Here is a 22,610-nt window from a genome sequence, read left to right on the forward strand (position 1 = left end):
ATAACCTGCAATATTTTATAATTCAATCTTGGGTTTGTTCGTTTGTTTGTCTTTTCTACTTTGAGGAGTAAAACGTAATTCATGTTTCGACAGATTGAAGATCACCGAATAGCTGTTAGTGTTAGGAAACGACCCTTCAATGGCAAAGGTAAGGCCTCTGATAGGACAATTGGTGTACTTACATTTAAAAAAAATAAGATATACCTTTTAAAAAAAATTTATTGACTTATGTATTTTGTCATTTATTTCTCATTTGTGTTGTAGAGTTGAAAGTAAAGGAAAGAGATGTGATCACTATTCCAAGTAAAGATGTTGTCATGGTTCATGAACCAAAACAGAAGGTGGACCTGACTCCGTTCGTAAAGAACCATACATTCCGCTTCGATCGTGCCTTTGATGACAGCGCAACAAATGAAATGGTTTACAGGTACAGGATCATTTATTGCTCATTAAACAAGAATATTTCTCAATATAATTGATCATTGTCAGAGGAAAATAACGTCTATCTGCTCTCTCCAAAGGTCTACTGCAAGACCTCTTGTGGAAACCATATTTGAAGGAGGAATGGCCACATGCTTTGCTTATGGCCAAACAGGAAGTGGGAAAACTCATGTAAGAAGTGTTTATTTAATATAATTGAGATTTTAAAAAAATCCTGTTTGGATAGTTGCTATAAAAAATACCACAAATACCTGTACTGCTCATTTTATATATATATATATATATATATATATATATATATATATATATATATATATATATATATTAGAATAATTGGACACAAAGCTCATCAATTGCTTTTTGTTTTAGACCATGGCTGGAGATTTTTCAGGAAAGAACCAGGATTGCTCTAAAGGAATCTATGCATTAGCTGGTAATTGATGTTTATTTGGTTCTGTAATTTATTTATCTTGTAATTTCATTCAAACAACTCATTTATATTTGTGTCGTGCACACAGCTGAAGATGTCTTTCTCATGCTGAAGGAACCAGAATATAAGAAGCTGGATCTTCAGGTTTACGCAGCGTTCTCTGAAATTTACAATGAGAAGGCAAGTGGCTCTGAGTTACATTCGCTTTCCATTAATTGAAAATGTGAACAATTTTAGGAATTGTATGCATTTGCTAGATAGATAGCAGAAAACTGATGACTCATGGCTGTGATGTCTGGAAAAGCCTATTTTTTTAAAAAGGACAATTAGTTTAAAGTCTTTGTCTTCTTAGGTATTTGATCTGTTGAATCAGAAGGCTGCGCTGTGTTTGCAAGACGATGGAAAGAAGCAGACGCATGTTGTTGGGCTTCAGGAACGTGAGGTCAAATGCACTGAGGACATCCTCAGACTCATTGGAATGGGAAACAGCTGCAGGTAATACTCGCTGGGTAAAGCAATTAACATGTACACTGAATTCTAAAATATGAATATCTCTAAATCGTTTCCAAAATACGATTCATGATCTTTGGTGTGTAATTGGTCCTGAATTTCCTTTCTATTTACCATTTCAGGGCTATAGGTCAGAACGCAGTAAATGAGCACTCGTCCCGGAGCCACGCCATCTTTGACATCATACTACGAAGCAAGGGCAAGTTGCATGGCAAATTCTCACTCATTGATCTGGCGGGTAGCGAGCGTGCAGCGGACACGTGCACCGCTAATAAGCAGACTCAGAAGGAGGGAGCCAAAATCAACGAAAGTCTTTTGACTCTAAAGGTTAACGCCTTAAAAATACCACACCAGAGCAAACTCTGGGTAAACATGGGTTGACAACCTTTTGGTCAAGAGGTGCCATTTTGAATTTAATTTAATCATTGTGATCTTGCATGTCCCAAATATTAGGAATGTATCAGATCTCTGAACAAGAAAGCGCCTTACGCCCCATTCAGAGAAAGCTTGCTGACACGGATCCTCAAAAACTCATTAATAGGTGAAAACTCCAGGACATGTATGGTAAGTTTGATTAAGCCCTCTTTCTAAAACATTGGGATTGGGAGTTGCACAGCTCTAATTGTGTCTGTTGCCTGCTCAGATCGTCACCATCTCTCCTGGTATGGCCTCCATTCAGAGCACGCTGGACACTCTGAGATTTGCAGACAGGTGAGAACATGGCTCTGTGTTGTGCGTTTATGAAAAAGAGCTCTCGCCAATGTAGCTTCTTGCTGTTTTTTTCTTTTTCAACCATTTTGAAGATATTTTAAATATCACGAATAATGACGCTCTGACATAGGTAGTCGCTCTGAACCGACTCCTGAGTACGTCCTCAGTCAGATACACTCCAGCAGTGTTGGGGAGTAACTAAAATAATAGTGATAAGTAATTAACTTCATTTATCAGTAGCATAATAGTTGCCAAACTGTTTTAAAAAATTTGGCTTTTTCATGAACAAGCATTTTTTCCATCTCAAGTAGCGGAGAATGACAAACAATTGTATTGTATTGCAGTCTTATAACTAAAACTCAAAACCATAATTAGTTGATCACTCAAATGATTACAAATGAATAATTTTATCAAATCACTGTGTTCTGCTTAGGGATGTCAAAAGTATCACTACCCTAAAATTGGTATCAAGTATTGTCACAGTTCACAGTATCGACGACAACTACTATAATTTTTGTTTCGTGAGAACCTTATATCAGATTGTTCATTTTAGTGACTACAAAAAAAAAAAAAGATTTACTGATTAATTTGACCCACTCAGTAGTATCTACATTGAATTTTACAGCTTGTTTGTATCAATATATTAAAGTTAAATGCTGTTTATCCATGTGTTGATGGTGATTTATTAGTTGTTAGTGTAATTTTTAACAGTAAATACTTCTCAGAAATAATACTGTTCTGATTCAAAATAATATAATCCAATAGATTTATTATAATTAAAGTCATTTAATTATAAATACAATCTTAAATTGATTACATTATGAGTGTAGCTTGTCTGACAATTTCAAAGTAGCTTCCCCAGCACTGCTCAGTTGTAACCAACATCCCATGTTGGCTTTTAACTGATGCATGGAAAATAACATTTAACATTCTTTAACATTTCAAAGCCGCGAAGTACAGAAAATCACACAAAGATATAGAAGAAAATGTATAAAAACATTTTGGATCAATAAAACTAAGAAATAACATAAATAACTCCAGAAAGGCCACACTGCAGACAGGATTTACATTTCACATGCAAATCAAATTAAATCGGCTAAATTACCTGTGTGAGCAGGCTCTAAGTACAGCACAACATCGATGCACCGAAAAAATAAACAATTAATTTACTAAATTAAATTAGAACAGAATATACCTTTCTAATAAATAAAAATACAAAACGAAATAAATCAGAATCAAGTCACAAGATGAGGAGCAAATGTGTGCAAAATGCCTAAAGTGCAGGGGAACATATATTCAAAACACAAGCCACAAATAGTTAGATTAGATAACCCTGACAGATCAATAAATAAAATTAAAATAAAGAAATTATTAAAATAACGATAGTAGCCAGAATTTTCTACTTTGTCTTTTTAACTGCAGAAACAACAATAAATGCTAAACTAGAGTGGCAGTCTTTTTAGCTAAAAATGTTCACAGCATCCAAAAATAAAATTAGAACCGGCTGAAAAGTTTTGAAATCACTTGTAGGTCTACCCTACCTGATCAAGAGAAAAAATCCAGTCTTTCACGCTGTCTGTGTCCGTTGGAGTCTTTTTAAATTGTGCGCGGGGATAAAATACATTCTAAAACACGTAACGTGAAAAACGTTTAACGACTTAATCTCCGAAAATAGTTAAATTAAAATATGAAAATGCTTTACTATAGGAGGAACGCATTGCGTTCATATTCTGGGTTTTCCTGATGCTAAATCCAGCCTTGGAGAACATCCTTTCTGATGGTGTACATCCACACTTTAGATTTTCTTATCCCAGACATTGTTAAAAATTTAAATCCTTGCCGCCAAGACGCTCCTCTGTCGGTCACGGATTGAAAGTGAAACTTAAATCTGTCACGGGGTGTTTGGATTTATTCACGCACGTTAAAAAAATATTTATTAAAAGCTTCTTTCTTTGCACATTTTTATATACAGCATTATCATAATAGGCTGAATGTTAATGTATTGACAGAAATACGGTAGTTCTATGTGAAATCAGACATTGAGCGCCCTCATATAGCCAAAGTGGCATGATCCTCGTTTCATAACACCTCTGCGAAGATTCGACCGTGAGATCGGTAGTCGAATCAGGCTCCTCCAATCGAAGCATCGAATCTTCGACTATTCGGGGTCACCCCTAGACACCATAAACAGTTGGCGTTAACTGCACAAGTTGTATGACGCAATACAATTAAAAAAACTAACTTTTGTATCATGCCTGTTAAAAGTATAAAGCTTTAGATTTTTGTACAAAAAAATGTAAGGTTCTGTTTTAAATAAGGTAAGAGTATACAGTGTGACATCAGGTTACACTTTTTTAAATAATTGTTTTATGTAGTAAGTACCCAGATTATATTTGAAGCTTTTCAGTCCTGTGACCTGTGCATGGTGTAATTTAGGTCAGCATGGTTGCTCTAAAAACATAATCATAAATGCTGTCAATTTGTGCATTTAGAGTGAAGGAGCTTCCCGTGGATCCTCATGCTTTGACGAAGGGAATCCGCCCCAATATCAACGCCATCAACCAGCCATCAACCAGCATCATTTATGAGGATTGCGAGGTGGGTATCTCAACCAAAAAAATTCAACTACACCTCAAATCATTTTAATTTTAGAATATTTTTTTATGTATTTATAAAGGCTGTATTTGTCATCAACGTATTCATGCTTTATAAAGATAAATATTGATAAAAAATTAGACAGGCAATTGGTTTGCTCCTTTTAGATGCTGTGGATCATACACCTTCTTATTATAGGTGTGATGAAAGCTTGTGTTTGAATATTGACAGGAAGAGGAAGACTCCCCTCAGCTCTTCACGTTCAGTGAGGTACTGTCTCAGCTGAAGGAGATGGTGAAGCAGGTTGATGACTATGATGAGGAAACCTACAACCAGACGATCACGAATCTTGCTGACCTCGAAGGTAACGCATTTAACTCGAATGATTTTTTAGTTTTTCCTTTAATCAGAAGAGTTCGATGTTTTCCTGATGGAATGGAGTATTAATGGATATGTGTCTGTTTGTATCATCAGAAGAACTGAAGTCACGCCATTTTAACCACAAGGAAGAGATCAGGGCTTCTGGATACAGACATCCCAGACCCTGCGGAGAGAGAGAAGCAGCGCAACCACGCAGATTTTAATTTTAATCTTAAAACATAAGCCGGCCTTTAAACTGATTTCCTATTTGCACATCAATAGGAAATCAGTTTAATTTATTTTCATGTCTGATGCCAAAACTGTAATCTTTTTCCATCTTAAGGCCATTGCACACTGACTCCGAAATTTTCGTATGCGTTTTTTCGTGTTCGTAAGCCTTAAAATTCGTCACGCACAGAAACCTTGCACACTGAGTCCGATGCGTATTTATTAAACCTTTGCGGAAAAAAACGCAAAAAATACAAAATGGATTCGTCAAGCAGTGAGGATGATTTTGTTGCCCTCTTTCTTCTTAAAAAGAGAAAAAGAAAGAGGAAATATTGGGTGGACAATATATCTGAGATTGCGCCGAGAGGAAGGAGAGTTTCACCTCCTTATCAAGGAGTTGCGAAATTATCCCGAGCGATTCAAAATTTACCTCAGAATGTCAGTGGAACAGTTTGATGCTTTGCTAGCGATACTGGAGCCACATATTAAAAAGACCACCACCAATTTCCGTGAACCAATCGATCCTGAACAGAGACTGGCATGTCTAAGGTATGGGCACACACACACACACACACACACACACACACACACACACACACACACACACACACACGCAGACGGCCGGCGGAAGCGCTGGGCAGACAGAACAGCTGTATACAGGTTATATTTTATACCCAAATAATACATGATTAGTAATCGAATTGGCTGCTCAATCCATTGTGGATTTTGTCGTTCGCTTGTACGGTGTTGTTAAAAAGCCTCTCAAAATACTGGCTGTGGATGCGAAAAACGCAGAAAATCGAACCCTATCCGAATTTTTTTTATTACGGACGAAAGTTTCGTAGACAGTGTGCAAGCGTGATTGACATAACGTGAGGTCGAATAATTTTTTTTAACGTGCGAAAATTTCGGATGCGAATTTCGGACTCAAGGCCATTGCACACTGAGTCCGAAATTCGCATCCGAAATTTTCGCACGTTAAAAAAAATATTCGACCTCACGTTATGTCAATCACGCTTGCACACTGTCTACGAAACTTTCGTCCGTAATAAAAAAATTCGGATAGGGTTCGATTTTCTGCGTTTTTCGCATCCACAGCCAGTATTTTGAAAGGTTTTTTAACAATTCAGAGCCACCGTACAAGCGAACGACAAAATCCACAGTGGATTGAGCAGCCAATTCGATTACTAATCATGTATTATTTGGGTATAAAATATAACCTGTAGGCTATACAGCTGTTCTGTCTGCCCAGCGCTTCCGCCGGCCGTCTGCGTGTGTGTGTGTGCCCATACCTTAGACATAGGCTACTGCCAGTCTCTGTTCAGGATCGATTGGTTCACGGAAACTGGTGGTGGTCTTTTTAATATGTGGCTCCAGTATCGCTAGCAAAGCATCAAACTGTTCCACTGACATTCTGAGGTAAATTTTGAATCACTCGGGATAATTTCGCAACTCCTTGATAAGGAGGTGAAACTCTCCTTCCTCTCGGCGCAATCTCAGTATTGGGTGGACCCAATATTTCCTCTTTCTTTTTCTCTTTTTAATAAGAAAGAGGGCAACAAAATCATCCTCACTGCTTGACGAATCCATTTTGTATTTTTTTGCGTTTTTTTTTCCGCAAAGGTTTAATAAATACGCATCGGACTCAGTGTGCAAGGTTTCTGTGCGTGACGAATTTTAAGGCTGACGAACACGAAAAAAACGCATACGAAAATTTCGGAGTCAGTGTGCAATGGCCTTCAGTGTGCAATGGCCTTTTAGTCTTCATCTAGGTCTCGACTGGAGGACAGCAAGAAGGCCAAGCTGAGCCTCAGGGGAGATGTACAGACCCTTTCCAAAAAATTAGAATATCATGGAAAAGTTTATTCCATCATAAAAGTGCGTCTATCCATCATAAAAGTGCGTCTATCCATCATAAAAGTGCATCTATCCATCATAAAAGTGCGTCTATCCATAATTTTGTGTAAGAAAAATATCCATATTTAAAACTTTATCGACTAAAATAACTAGCTTCCGGCAGACGGCCAACGCAAGTCAACTTGCGCCACAAGAGTAACACTTGACGATGTATGACGTAGGATGTAGGAGTGGCGTAAGCTTTGACGCCTCTCGCGGTTTAAACAAACAGGACTGGCCAACAAACTCAAGCTCCTCCCACATTTCTCTTTTAAAAAAATTGTTTTAGACTTCTAATAAAGTTGGCTTGGAAAAGCCAACATACTGATATTGTACTTAAGCTTATTATTATTATTATTATTATTATTATTATTATTAGCCAAAATTTCTCCACGCTACTCCTCCTAAACTGTTCAAGCTACAACCACTAAACTCAGACTAGACCTTCAAACTGTTCTGACTCGAGTTGCTTGATCTATTTAGACTGATCAGACTTGCTGTTTTCCTAAAATTGCTGATCAAAACTTGGAAAAATAAAGAAGTGTGAAGTCCGCACACTGATGTTAACTGCTTCCAAATGGATTTTATTAAAAAAGGCAATGTTTCGACCCTCAGGTCTTCATCAGGCACAATATCAATGTGAAGTGAGAACAACTTTAAATAGACACAGGTGATCACCCTAATTGGGCACACACACAGAAACATGTGACAAGTACAGATCATGTGACAAGTACAGATCATGTGACAAGTACAGATCATGTGACAAGTACAGATCATGTGACAAGTACAGATCATGTGACAAGTACAGATAAAAAAAAAAAAAAAAAAAAAAAAATATATATATATATATATATATATATAAAATAAAAAATAATAAGAATAAAATAAAAAAATAAAAAAATTATAATAAAAATAAAAAAATAATAGATTAAGTCTATTCACTAAAGGGATAATGTCAAAAAAAATAAAAAAATACAAATAAAAACAAATAAATAATAATAATAATAATAATAATAAATGATTGTCTATTCACTAAAGGGATTAAATAAAAAAAATAAAAATAAATAAAAACATCCCATAGACTTTCATTGTGGAATGTTCAAATTGAGCCAAGACTATTCAAACTTCAACTATATAACTCCAAACTAAATACATTTACATGGCTCATTAGACTCCATCAGCTGCCATTCTATCTATCTATCTATTTATCTTATATTTCTTTCTTTCTTTCTCGCTCTTTTTCTTTCTTTCTTTCTTTCTTTCTTTCTTTCTTTCTTTCTTTCTTTCTTTCTTTCTTTCTTTCTTCCTTCCTTCCTTTCTTCCTTTCTTTCTTTCTTTCTTTCTTTCTTTCTTTCTTTCTTTCTTTCTTTCTTTCTTTCTTTCTTTCTTTCTTTCTTTCTTCCTAACCTACCTATCTATCTATCTTATATTTCTTTCTTTCTCTCTTTCATTCTAACTCTAAACTAAATTAAAATTTTGACAGTTGGAGAGGCTCATTAAACTAAATTAAAATTTTGACAGTTGGAGAGGCTCATTAGCTGCCATTCTATGTACTATTTCTAATCCATCGAGACTCATTTTCCATTTTAATATTTCTAATCTATTTATCTCATAACAACCACCCAGAACACAATGGCAACCACCCAGAACAATTATTTGATAATTTGATCGTTTTTCATGTGACGGCAACAACATATTTTTAATTGTTATAAAAGGATCGAGAAAGACAAAATCAAGTAATAATGTAATACTTCAAACTTCTTTAAACTTCTCATCCAAACTTTTCCAAGCCAATTTAAAGTTTGTAAATCGATGTGTACAGCCGTCTGCCAGAAGCTAGTTATTTTAGTCGTTAAAGTTTTAAATATGGATATTTTTCTTACACGAACGCTTCGCTTCAGAAGGCCTTTATTAACCCCCGGATCCTGTGGAGCACTTTTATGATGGATAGATTTGCTTTGATGGACTTCAAAACAGAAACGTCCATTCACTGCCATTATAAAGCTTGGAAGAGCCAGGACATTTTTAAAGGGTTAGTTCACCCAAAAATGAAAATTCTGTCAGTAATTACTCACCCTCATGTTGTTCCAACCGCGTAAGACCTTCGTTCATCTTCTGAACACAAATTAAGATATTTTTGATGAAATCTGAGTGCTGGGTCACTCTCCATAGGCTGCTAGGTGGCCCAAACTTGCTGGCCCAGAAAAGTTATTAAAGAGATCATTAATATAGTCCAAGTGACTACAGTGGCTCAATCTTAAGTATATCAAGTGACGAGAATACAAGTGGAATAAAGTCGTTATTTTTGTTTGTTTTTGCGCACAAAAAGTATTCTCGTTGTTTGATATACTTAAGATTGAGCCACTGTAGTCACTTGGACTATATTAATGATCTCTTTAATAACTTTTCTGGGCCAGCAAGTTTGGGCCACCTAGCAGCCTATGGAGAGTGACCCAGCATTCAGATTTCATAAAAAAATATCTTAATTTGTGTTCCGAAGATGAACGAAGGTCTTACGCGGTTGGAACAACATGAGGGTGAGTAATTATTGTGTTCTGGGTGGTTGTTATGAGATAAATAGATTAGAAATATTAGAATGGAAAATGAGTCTCGATGGATTAGAAATAGTACATAGAATGGCAGCTAATGAGCCTCTCCAACTGTCAAAATTTTAATTTAGTTTAGAGTTAGAATGAAAGAGAGAAAGAACGAAATATAAGATAGATAGATAGATAGGTAAGAAGGAAAAAAAGAGAAAGAAAAAAAGAGAAAGAAAAAAGAGAAAGAAAGAAAGAAAAAAAGAAAGAAAAAAGAGAAAAAAAAAGAGAAAGAAAAAAAGAGAGAAAGAAAAAAAAGAAAGAAAAAAAGAGAAGGAAAAAAAGAAAGAAAAAAAGAGAAAGAAAGAAAGAAAAAAAGAGAAAGAGAAAGAAAAAAGAGAGAGGAAAAAAAGAGAAAGAAAGAAAGAAAAAAAAGAAAGAAAAAAAGAGAAAGAAAAAAAAGAAAGAAAAAAAGAGAAAGAAAAAAAGAAAGAAAAAAGAGAAAGAGAAAGAAAAAAAGAAAGAAAAAAAGAAAGAAAAAAAGAAAGAAAAAAAGAAAGAAAAAAAGAAAGAAAAAAAGAAAGAAAAAAAGAAAGAAAAAAAGAAAGAAAAAAAGAAAGAAAAAAGAGAAAGAAAAAAAGAGAAAGAAAAAGAAAGAAAAAAAGAGAAAGAAAAAAAGAAAGAAAAAAAGAGAGAAAGAAAGAAAGAAAGAAAGAAAAAAGAGAAAGAGAAAGAAAAAAGAGAGAGAAAAAAAGAAAGAAAAAAAAGAAAGAGAAAGAGAAAGAAAAAAGAGAGAGAAAAAAAGAGAGAAAAAAAAGAAAGAAAAAAAAAAGAAAGAAAGAAAGAAAAAAAGAGAAAGAAAAAAAGAAAAAGAAAGAAAAAAGAGAAAGAGAAAGAAAAAAGAGAGAGAAAAAAAGAGAAAGAAAAAAGAGAGAGAAAAAAAGAGAAAGAAAAAAAGAAAGAGAAAGAAAAAAGAGAGAGAAAAAAGAGAAAGAAAAAAAGAAAGAAAGAAAAAAAAGAAAGAAAAAAAGAGAGAAAAAAAGAAAGAAAGAAAAAAAAGAAAGAAAAAAAGAGAAAGAAAAAAAGAAAGAAAGAAAGAAAAAAAGAGAAAGAAAAAAGAAAAAGAAAGAAAAAAAGAGAGAAAAAAAGAGAAAGAAAAAAGAAAGAAAGAAAGAAAAAAAGAGAAAGAAAAAAGAAAAAGAAAGAAAAAAAGAGAGAAAAAAAGAGAAAGAAAAAAAGAAAGAAAAAAAAAGAGAAAGAAAAAAAGAAAGAAAGAAAAAAAAGAAAGAGAAAGAAAAAAAGAGAAAGAAAAAAAGAAAAAGAAAGAAAAAAGAGAAAGAGAAAGAAAAAAGAGAGAAAAAAAGAAAAAGAAAAAGAAAGAAGAAAGAGAAAGAAAAAAGAGAGAGAAAAAAAGAGAAAGAAAAAAAGAAAAAGAAAAAAAGAAAGAGAAAGAGAAAGAAAAAAGAGAGAGAAAAAAAGAGAGAAAAAAAGAAAGAAAGAAAAAAAAAGAAAAAAAGAGAAAGAAAAAAAGAAAGAAAGAAAGAAAAAAAGAGAAAGAAAAAAGAAAAAGAGAGAAAAAAGAGAAAGAAAAAAAGAAAGAAAAAAAAGAGAAAGAAAAAAGAAAGAAAGAAAGAAAAAAAAGAAAGAAAGAAAGAAAAAAAGAGAAAGAAAAAAAGACAAAGAAAGAAAGAAAGAAAAAAGAGAGAGAAAGAAAAAAAGAAAGAAAAAAAGAAAGAAAAAAGAGAAAGAAAAAAAGAGAAAGAAAAAGAAAGAAAAAAAGAGAAAGAAAAAAAGAAAGAAAGAAAAAAAGAGAAAGAAAAAAGAGAAAGAGAGAGAAAAAAAGAGAAAGAAAAAAAGAAAGAAAAAAAGAGAAAGAGAAAGAAAAAAAGAGAAAGAAAAAAAGAAAGAAAGAAAAAAAAGAAAGAAAGAAAGAAAAAAAGAAAGAAAGAAAAAAAGAAATATAAGATAAATAGATAGATAGATAGAATGGCAGCTGATGGAGTCTAATGAGCCATGTAAATGTATTTAGTTTGGAGTTATATAGTTGAAGTTTGAATAGTCTTGGCTCAATTTGAACATTCCACAATGAAAGTCTATGGGATTTTTCCAAGTTTTGATCAGCAATTTTAGGAAAACAGCAAGTCTGATCAGTCTAAATATATCAAGCAACTCGAGTCAGAACAGTTTGAAGGTCTAGTCTGAGTTTAGTGGTTGTAGCTTGAACAGTTTAGGAGGAGATTATGGAGAAATTTTGGCTAATAATAATAACTAGATGCAAAAGTCCGTCGAGACAAACTTACAAAAGTACAATATCAGTATGATGGCTCTTCCAAGCCAACTTAATTACAGTCTCTCGAAGTATTTAATTACAAATTACATTTCATTTATTTTTGTTAAGGAAAATACAAATTACAAAATACTCAAAAGTAATTAAATACGTATTTCAAATACATGAATATAAAATATTGCCCATCTCTGTTTGTACATAATTTGGGCTTCCAGCTCATAAAACCCACGAAAACAGGATTTCAAAAAATTTGAATATTACATGAAATCACACAGTAAGTACACAGTGATACCATGGTCATTGAACCAGGTTTTGGTTATTTTGGCAGTGTGGGCAGGTGCAAATCCTGCTGGAAAATGAAGTCAGCATCTCCATAAAGCTTGTCTGCTGAAGGAAGCATGAAGTGCTCTGGAAATGTCCTGGTAGACGGCTGCGTTGAGTGGACAGCACAGTGGACCAACACCAGCCGATGACATGGCTCCCCAAACCAACACAGACTGTGGAAACTTCACACTGGACTTCAAGCATCTTGGATTGTGTGCCTCTCCATTCTTCCTCCAGACTCTGGGACCTTGGTTTCCAAATGAGATGCAAAATTTGCTCTCATCAGAAAAGAGGACTTTGGTCCACTGTGCTTTATTAAATCCAGAGTCAATGCAGCCGTCTACCAGGACATTTTCAGAGCACTTCATGCTTCCTTCAGCAGACAAGCTTTATGGAGATGCTGACTTCATTTTCCAGCAGGATTTGCACCTGCCCACACTGCCAAAATAACCAAAACCTGGTTCAGTGACCATGGTATTACTGTGTAATTACTGTGTGATTTCATGTAATATTCTAATTTTTTGAAATCCTGTTTTCGTGGGTTTTATGAGCTGGAAGCCCAAATTATGTACAAATAAACAACTAAATACTTGAAATCGTTTAAGTTGTGGGCCCTGAATCTATAATCTATGGAAGTTTAATGTTTTGAATGGAATTATGGAAATAAATAAACTTTTGATATTCTAATTTTTTGGAAAGGGTCTGTAATATCGTGCAGGTGAAGGGTAAGGAGAGGTTTTAAATGTTGAAGAAGATAAACGACAGTTTGGAACTTAGTGGTGTTATGCCTCCATGTGACATGGTCAAGTACAGACAGAAACTGATTCTCTCGGCTCAAACAAGTCTGGATTTTCACCTCCCAGTCCAATCAGAACCTGTGGAGGTGTGCGTTCAACAGCCAGGTCACATTAAACTAGGCAACGTTTCTTAAAAAATGCAATGTTTCTTAATTTTTGACATGCGGTTTGTCAATAATTAATCCAACAGGCACTGAAGCAGAATATTTCTTGAATAAGAAGCAGAGGCCACTGACTTATTTCTGTTTTCCAGTGATTTGACCTGCTGAGATGCTGGACCAGAGGAGGACAGACATGCTGTACGGTCACACACACACACACACACACACACCTTCACAATGTATGTTTTGGCTGTACATAGCTGTTTCTGAGTTCTTAATGTTAAAAGAGTTTTTAACTTTTTTTTTTTTTTACTCACCAGCTCATTCTGACTCAAACTTCTGATGATGAAAGTGGCGAAAAGGAGGAGGAAAATGAATATGCCAGATATTTTGGCCTAATAAGATCCTGTCATGGGGAGATGCCCAACATGCTGCCAGGGACGAAGAGGAAGCTAATGAAGCAGATGATGGGGAGATGGATATCGGCGTTTATATTTAATATTGAAAGTGCAAAGATTTTTAAATGTCTTAAAAACATGAAAATGCAATTTGTTCAAGAGATTTGTTATATTGTTTTTGTAAGTTTTATCTGTGTCTGGCACAAGTTAGGATGATGATGATGAGCAGGTTGGTGAGGAAAGTGAAGACGAGCACACGGACGTCTCCCAGGGTGTAGGCATAGACTGCAGCATTTGGACAGACCGCCTCCGTCTTCAGTGCTTCATTTGTGTGATCTTGTTTAAGGCTCTGTAGTTGACATGTTCTTTTAACTGCTGCTATTTTAATTTCTCCTCTTACTCATTCCACTCCTTCTTTCTTTTTCATAGTCTCTGCCAGTTCATCAGTTTTGTTCTTACTACTGTTCTTTGTATCTATTGTCTGTATTGTAACATATTGTGTATATACTTTGTTTTAATTAAAAAAAAAGTTGTCCCCCGAAGAGGGGGGGTGGTGGCGGGCCCAAAAAAAACAAGAGTTTTGTTCTTGTTGACATTATTTTATTTATTGTTCATTTTTATGCTGTGCTTTATTGTATATAGTTCTTTCTTGTTCCCGGAATAAAATGTCCCTTAACTCATTGTTTAATTGCATTCTTTTCATTAATTTCTTCCACATAATCTTCCAAGATTAGTGGATGATTTTGTTGCAATGAAATTGAAGCTCTGCCCTAAATACCTGGCTCTTTTGAAAATACAGTAAGCAGATACCAGGTGTTATAACCAGGTGTCGTGGTACACACCACAAACATCAAGAGTACTGAATGCTGGAATGATTAAGTTCACTCTACGCTCCTCCAGCAAATCCCTGATTGTGAAACCTATGGCAAGCCGTTTTAACTTTTATTCATTTCCGGGATATGAATCCTTGATATCAACAATTCAATTTTCACTAGTTAAAATGATAATTCTTGATATCAGGAATAATGTTTCTACTAGTAAAAATGTTCATTCTTGATATCAACAATTGAATTTTAACTAGTAAAAACTATAATTCTTGATATTAACAATTGAATTTCAACTAGTAAAAACTATAATTCTTGATATTAACAATTTATATCCTGGGAATGGCAATAGGCAAGCCGTAGGATATGAATTCTTGATATCAACAACTAAATTTTTACTAGTTAAAATGATATTTATTGATATCAGGAATTAGATTTCTACTAGTAACAATGGCAATTTTTGATATAAGGAATTACGTTTTCACTAGTAACAATGATAAAACGAATGATATAGTAAAAACTATAATTCTTGATATCTGTATTTGTATTTTCACTAGTGAAATGTCACCATAGGCTGCCATTCAAAATCCATTGTTGATATCAAGAATTGATTTCTTACTTGTTGAAATTCCAGTTTCACATAAGATATCTTGAATTCACCTTTAATTCACCTTAATTCACATAATTACAGCTATCTTGAATTAGAGTTTTGACTTGGCCAAATGACGTTGCAGATATCTGTATGCAAATTAGGCCCGCATCACACTTTAGGCGGGAGCAGAGCATGTTGTTCAAATCATCACATCACATAGCACCTGTTAACTGTTAACTTAATTAGCACTGATTAGCACCATGTCGGAGCAACCAGAGGGCGAAGGAGTTTTTAATTGTCTTTTTAATGCTGTTAGATACTGTTTCAAACTAAAAAAAAAAAAGAAAAAAAAAAAGAACTATGAACTAAGAACATTTTTTTCTCATCTAAGGAAGTTAATGTTATTGTACTTTCATGGCAAGAATAGCATGCATATCAGCATCTTTATTAAAGTGAATTAGTGTGAATCTCTTTCACGCATAAATCTTGCGTCAACAATAACCTACGTAATTTTAAGCATGATCATAAAGATAGCATTGCAACGTTTTCTATTTTTTTTGTATATGAAATATTGTATATAATTGTTTTTTATTTGTATGTAAAAAAACATTTTCTGGTGTTTTTTTCGATTACAGGCAACGCCATGACTGCTTCTTTCTTCTTCCATTCATAGAAATAAGGAAATGAACCCACTTCTTCCTTGATTATGGCAGGGAGGGGAAATTACTTATTTATGGATTTCTAAAATAGAACAATGTCATGCACAATAATTTGCTCTAGTCATAGTCATAATGATGTTTGAGATATCTTTAACTTTCATTCTGCCTAGTCAAAACTGAATTACAGGTATCTCTGTCATTTCGACTAGTCACAATTACGTTTCAGATATCTTGAAGGACAATTCCAACTATCCAAAATGTAATTACGACGTCAGAAAGACATTGTTGATATCTTCAATGTTAATTCCGGATAGTCAAACTTAGCTTTTAAATGCTAAAAGGGCTTGCCATAATAGTAGTGTCTGTATGATTCACTTCTAGAGTCCAGGTTTTTGGCTTTCTGTGAGACAGTATCTGTGCAGTCAATTACACATGCAGGTTGTGTTTGAAAAGTGTTCTTTAAAAGCTTCGGGCAACATAGCTTTGATTGTTTCACGAGGCAACCAGATAACAAGATCCTTGGTGTTTTCAGACATTATGTCTATCCAGATTCCAACAGTCTTGCTGACCTGACCTTGCGACGCTTTAATCATCGTGCTAAATCAGCCATGACAAAGTTAGCCTTAGTTTCATTAAGGTCATTAGGATTTGATCCACAACAGGCATGGATGAAGAAGTAGGAGCAAATGGTTGTAGGCAGGTTACAAGGGTGTGAAACGCAATGAGTGGAATCCCTGTATACAAGAGGGAGTCTGCATCACTCTTCAAAACACTATCTGCAACAGGGCATGATAATTCTGGGGATGGTGTAGTGCTCGCTCTGCAGGTGATGGTTGGCCCTTTTGAATAGGTGTGATCCTCCATCTCTGGGTCTGACCACCAGGGACGTGCTTATTTCGTAACTTATTTCTACTCAGTTTTATTTATTAATGTACCAGATGCAGTTACTCAGATTTACTAAATTTTTTAGAGTGTATCCTCCATCTGTTTGCATCTGTAGATTTCTTCTAAATTCACCAATTTAGATTTCTAAATTTCAGGGGGAAAGACTCTTGATGTAAGTCATTATACTGGGGACGTTCAGTAACGTTCAGTGTGTATGCAAATTAGGCGTCAACTAGTTAAAATTTGCATCACATTTGCATCTAATTGACAGGGCAATGCAGGTAAATAGGATAAACAAAATAACTAAAGCATATCACCTGGTGGTGATATATGCTTATTTTATTACTAACTTATTTTATTACATGGCTTGGTTGAATTCCAATGTAGAATGCGGTGTGTTATTTCTTGATAACAGATCGCTATGCGGAGTATAACAGACCGTTGCCATGAAAAATAGAGCGTTGCTATGGACTCACAGGATTCTAACAGTAGAGACGGAGCGTACTATTTTCTTTAGCGGAAGCAATACAATCGGCTTCAGAACAAGCGCTTCAGAACTCCTGACCTGATATTTAGATATACTATTCTTCAATAAATATATTTGTTTGACAGGGAAGCTGTGCGCAAACAGGAATATATATTATTTTCAAAAATAAAAAAAAGCACCCCAGAAAAAAGGGCACTTTCTCTCCAGGAATAAAAAGGGCAGGTGCTCAAGCCCCCTTTGATGTCTATGTGTGCACGTGCCTGCTGACCACTGTGTTTGGGCATCACAGGAGGGCTTTAATGTAGAGCACGGCTCCTCATCTCGATCCATCTCTTCCGACCCATCAAGCTCATCTGAGGGTAACAATACAGTTCACAGTTATTAGGGCATTAGAGATGTTATCACTTCATCATTATTGGATTGTGCTGCTAACACATTCAGTTTTTATGATATGCATTTTAGCTTTAGTTTCTGAGAAGGGTCATTCTGTGTCAAATCAACCAAATTTCAATTTCAAGCCAAATCAAATAACCAATCGGAGGAGAGCCCTTCTAGCCAATCAGAGGCGAAAAAGGCGGTACCATCCTGGGGGGAAAATATTGCCCCCAGGAATAAGGTGGATACATTCCATATAAATTGTTGCATTCAGTAATGTTAACTTGACAAAACAAAGCTTTAAAACCTAACATGCATACATTTTTTATATTTTAGACTATTGGTCAAAACTATTAGGCTACGTACACATTTTAAAACTTTAATTTAATTTAGCTTCAGTATCTTAATGCCCTGGAAATATGCATAATATAGGCCTATAATGTGTGTCTTTACAAGCTAAAAAAAATATATATATATATATATAAAGTTCAGTAATAATAATAATGAAAAATATATATTTATATATTATAAATACTTAGGTTGGTTTGTGCTACAAATAATCGGAATTATTGCAAATATTTCTTGAGATATGCCAGCTATAGGTTTTATGTCGTTTTAATGTTAATTAAATCTAATCTATGTTCATTTGTGTAAAAATGATACTGTAACACAATCAATTATATTAATAGTGGTAATTAGTTTGAATGCTTTTTCGTAATGCTTTTTAATGACAGCACTGTTAATGATTCATTTTCCATTATTTCATCATAATTTTTTCTATATCAAAAAATTATAACAACTGTATTATGGCACAAACGGTCAATCTGCTGTAAATTCCCATGAAGCAAATATTCCAAGCAGATCTGACCATAGATAGAGAGATCTGACCATAGATAGAGAGATCTGACCATAGATAGAGAGATCTGACCGATCTGACTGACAGGTGTCGTGCCGAAAAGTGATGGTCCGCCGAAAATTGATTGCCGTCCGCGGGAGCGCGCGCAGCGTGTTAAAGCTGTATCGCCCAGTCTCTTTACGACTACAGCTGCTTTTACGTGGATCAAACAGACATGACTTGCAAATAAACATCAGCTTATGTCCGTGGTAATAGTGACTGAAGCCTCTACTTATTGATTGAAAGGTTATTTCTGCCCTGAAATTAGTTGATTTCCTTCAGAAGAATTAGATTTGACAGATTATAACTCACCTAGTACTTTTTACCTCTTAAAATACCTTTAGATGTTTTTCTACATTCACAAGGTGAGATCTAACCTATTCTATAATATCTTAATTTATGCAGTTATGTGTTATTATAAATTGTGTTTTTGTCAAATTTTCGGCCTTGATCAGTACTGTCTGGTGACTTCACAGTACACACTGCTCATAAAGCGTTATTGCTTTGTTGCAGTTAGATGGACAATTAACTCTAATTGTCAGGTAGAGGGACGGTGACCCACTGCAAACGGCATTAAACGCCCGTAACTCGGCGAAAGCGGGTCCTATCGATTTTTAGAACGGGACGAGACCTTTCCAAAGAGCCCACCCACGGCCTCTGGGACCCCCGGGGGCCCGAGATACAGCCCCCCGAGTGCGAAAAACGCAAATAACTCTATAGAGTTCGTTGGAACCGTCTAGTCGACCTGAAAATAACTATACAAGTTTATTAGAGTTATTATTAGAGTTTGGGGAGCGAGGGGTTCGAGATATAAGCCAAAAAAGGTGCGCCTTTGACCAGGCGTAACTCCACGACCCAACCGCCCTCGGGGATAGGCCCCCTCGAGACCTCAAGCTTCAACTCTTTAGTGAATATATCTCTAAATGTTTGTTATCGATACATTTGAGAGACTCAATATACAAATGAAAATCAGCCATAAAGACCTTCAGACAAGGTTTAGAATGATTTATTTTACTTTTTGTGATTATGAAATTTACCAAATAAGATCATATGGTTCGACATAAAATTAACAGAAGCATCTTTTGATTTAAAATATGTAACAACTTTGGATGTTATTTCACAATCATAACCAGAATTCTGTTGAACCTGCATAGATAAATCTTCCCAGAATGTTTGTGTGGAAACACTTATAAAAGAGATGTAGGTTTTTTTTTTCTGGCTGATCTGAGCAAAATGAGCAATTTTCATCAATATCCATACATTTTGATTAAGTATAATTACTATAAATATTATGAAGAATTTTCAAATGTATATGTCTCGAATTTTTTTAGATATACAAAACCGAAAAGGAAGCAACCAAGCTTTTTTCCGAATAATCTCTTGGAAACAAATATTGCAGAAAGATTGAAAAATCTCCATAAAATAGATTTCTGATCAATTTATTTGTGAACTTTTTACTGTTAATGTCCACTCCATTTACATGAAGTATACAGGTTCAATTCTACAAACGTTAAGGGACAACATATGGCTTCTCATTAACATCAATAGACCTGCGGGAATGGCTTTTATCACAGAATAGTATTCTCGATATTTAATAGGAAATTACAATTTATTCATAAAATTTTCATAAGAAACTGAGCTGACTGATCTAAAAGGTCAGAGTGAAAGTAAATTATTTTATCCATCCAACTCTGTAAATAACTCTGGACGCTTGAGGATGTTGTGCTGATGGTATCTGTTGAGCTCTTGGTCCAAGGCTGCAATTACTGTCTCCTGTGAGCCTGGGAACTGCAATCGTGCTTGTTTCTTCGTCAACTGCTTGTCTGTTTAGATGTGGCAGCATTTTCTCTCTAATCTTAGGATTAGATTTTTGCGTTATGAACAGTAAACGGTTTTAGGGAACCACCCAGAACACTCTGAACTGAGTGTTTCTCTTTTTTTCTTCAAAAAAGAAAAGAAAAAAAGAGTTTGCTGTAATGATGATAATTGTGTAATTTAAACTGTAGGCTATGCTATTTAATTGCAGGGATGCTGCAGAACGGAAAGAAGTTTGACTCGTCACGAGACAGAAACAAGCCCTTCAAATTCAAGATCGGCCGACAGGAGGTCATCAAGGGCTGGGAGGAAGGAGTTGCACAGGTATTCGAGTCTGATGATGCATGTAATCTGGAGCTAATCTTTCTTTGGAGTATACTTGCTCTATAATATTTCTACCTTATTTCAGATGAGTTTGGGTCAGCGGGCGAAGATCACCTGCACCCCAGATATGGCTTATGGGGCCACAGGACACCCTGGTGTCATTCCTCCCAACGCCACCCTTGTATTTGATGTGGAGCTGCTGAAACTGGAGTAAACCCCTAGCTGTTACAGGGCTGAAGTCCTCAAACGGAGAAGGAGAAACACTAGTCCCCGCCCCACCAACAAAACCTTCATCATCTAAACACTCTAGACATAATCTTTTGTGTTTGTTTGCCAACAAATGCAATATGTAGACACACTGTTTAGTTACTTTAAATATTTTCTACTCAATCTACTTACTATTTTGGCATCTCGTTTTCATTTTGCTACATGCAGTTTTTTTTTTTTCATACTACATTTTCCTGAAAATATGTGAATACAATAGAATCATTAAATCAGTATTTTAATTTGTACCAGACTGAATCCACCGCCTTACTGAATTTAGTAGGATTAGTATTTTACAGAAGGATATAATGGGTTATAATTCTGTATTCCGAGGGGCATTAACAACCACTGTCTGCATTGCCACTTTTGATAAAAGTATATCCTGCTGAATGCATGTGATATAAGGATAATGTTACTGTATTTACTATATATTTTATATATAAATCCATCCCTTATAAATATTTGCTGTAAGTCTCATACGTGGAACAAACTGAATATGTACGATGGAGTGCTTTGGCTTCAATGAACGTTTTATCAACTTGCTCTTAATAAAGACATTTGAACTCTTGGAACAGTGTAATGATGCTGCATTATTATCTGTTCTGCTACTGTGTATAAGATAAGAGAGTGCAGGAGATAAGAATATTTGGTGTTTCATAACTTGGGAGGCGAGACATTACATTTTACATTAAACATGAATTTTTCAAGCTAATGTTCTTTAATAAAATACAAATAAAATTGGCTGAAAAAGATTAAATATTTAGCAAAATTATCAGTCGTTATGAATTGTAATAATGACAAATTGTGCAAACCTGCAGCGTATATTTATATATAACTTGGCATATGTCACCACCTGCTGGAATTAAGGTGACATAACGATTGCATAGATATATTCCATTGGGCTGCCATATTGGAACGGTAAGAAAACGAGTTGACTGTGCGTCTGCAATCGCAGTTAGACATATAGTATGAATATCTACATCTGCAATAGACTTCAGCAGATGATTTTACTAAACTAACCCAAGATGGCGGGCGCACCGACTTTTCTGAAGCAATCAATTGTGGTTTACGTATTTATATCTATGTAACGATTGTAAGGCCGTCAAAATAATAATCGGCGAGACGGTGACGTATCTCACTCAACAAAACTAAACTATACAACACAAGCTATACTATAACTATAACTGTAATTTTGGCGGGTCTTATCCACAAAAACATCTAATATAAAAAAAAAAAAAACACTACACGGAACCTTTGATTCAAAGCCTCAATATCATCCGTGAAGTTGTACAGTGCACATCCGGGTCAGAGTTGATGCTGATTGGCTGAATCTGGTTTGTTGTTAAATGTGATTGGCTGGAGCGCAATACGCCTGTCAGCGTGTCATCATCAGTGTCTGGTAAATAGAAGAACGCAAGGTCAGAAATAGCTTTTGGTTTGCTATTAAATGTTCTGTTGTACAACATTATAATGTCACCGCTTGCATTTAAGTGTTATTTTGTCGGTCCTAGATGATCAATTATTGTTAGTATGCAAAGGCTCTAAACGGGATAATCTAAATAGGCCTGTAAGTTTGCAAACTTTAATGGATAATAGTGAAAGTGGCTGATGATCCGTGATGTAACGTTATACGGCTTTAAATGTGACATTTGCTACTATATTTTGTTTAATGGTAACAGAAATGTAATGTAATAGAAATGCTATAATATAAAATGTACTGTTTGATGACATGTTTGCTAGTGGAGGCTTTGCCAGGTATTTTTAGTCATAACAGTCGTATTGTGTGGGTGACTTTCAGGATCCAGTATCAAAGACTGAATGCTAATCACCATATACTTATTTATACAAACACACACTCACACATAATATTGTTTA

General features: G+C 34.9%; 3 protein-coding genes across 6 annotated transcripts in view; all 3 read left to right on the forward strand.

Moving 5' to 3' along the window:
- Positions 1–7,909, forward strand: part of LOC309482981 (kinesin-like protein KIF2A) — a 61,933-nt gene extending 54,024 nt beyond the window's left edge. For all 3 annotated transcript variants that reach the window (XM_082148596.1, XM_082148595.1, XM_082148597.1), the window contains 12 exons: positions 94–148; positions 265–427; positions 522–612; positions 811–874; positions 960–1,051; positions 1,224–1,366; positions 1,504–1,708; positions 1,835–1,945; positions 2,025–2,092; positions 4,585–4,690; positions 4,919–5,051; positions 5,162–7,909. In XM_082148596.1, the coding sequence (XP_082004722.1) occupies positions 94–148; positions 265–427; positions 522–612; positions 811–874; positions 960–1,051; positions 1,224–1,366; positions 1,504–1,708; positions 1,835–1,945; positions 2,025–2,092; positions 4,585–4,690; positions 4,919–5,051; positions 5,162–5,271 (1,341 nt within the window). In that variant the 3' untranslated portion in view covers positions 5,272–7,909. The remainder of the gene's footprint in view (positions 1–93; positions 149–264; positions 428–521; positions 613–810; positions 875–959; positions 1,052–1,223; positions 1,367–1,503; positions 1,709–1,834; positions 1,946–2,024; positions 2,093–4,584; positions 4,691–4,918; positions 5,052–5,161) is intronic.
- Positions 7,910–20,324: 12,415 nt separating this feature from the next.
- Positions 20,325–21,307, forward strand: LOC309483036 (peptidyl-prolyl cis-trans isomerase FKBP1B-like). Its single transcript, XM_082148674.1, has 2 exons — positions 20,325–20,471; positions 20,557–21,307. Exons 1-2 carry the CDS (start codon positions 20,361–20,363, stop codon positions 20,683–20,685), a joined length of 240 nt encoding a protein of 79 aa, XP_082004800.1. The 5' UTR covers positions 20,325–20,360; the 3' UTR covers positions 20,686–21,307.
- A 703-nt stretch (positions 21,308–22,010) lies between these two features.
- The window catches only part of LOC309482979 (methylmalonyl-CoA mutase, mitochondrial-like), a 28,314-nt gene continuing 27,714 nt past the window's right edge, over positions 22,011–22,610 (forward strand). Inside the window, exon 1 of one of the 2 annotated variants that reach the window (XM_082148590.1) lies at positions 22,011–22,153. The gene's annotated coding sequence lies outside the window, so the exon portion shown is untranslated. The other variant, XM_082148591.1, reaches the window with a different exon arrangement.

The sequence above is a fragment of the Leuciscus leuciscus genome, assembly GCF_965113295.1.
Source record: "Leuciscus leuciscus genome assembly, chromosome: 19".
In the NCBI taxonomy this organism is placed as follows: domain Eukaryota; kingdom Metazoa; phylum Chordata; class Actinopteri; order Cypriniformes; family Leuciscidae; genus Leuciscus; species Leuciscus leuciscus.

Coding starts and splice junctions, on each gene's coding strand:
- LOC309483036 (XM_082148674.1), top strand. CDS start 20,361: ATGCTGCAGAACGGAAAGAAGTTTGACTCGTCACGAGACAGAAACAAG. Junction 20,472..20,556: donor GGGAGGAAGGAGTTGCACAG/GTATTCGAGTCT, acceptor ACCTTATTTCAG/ATGAGTTTGGGTCAGCGGGC.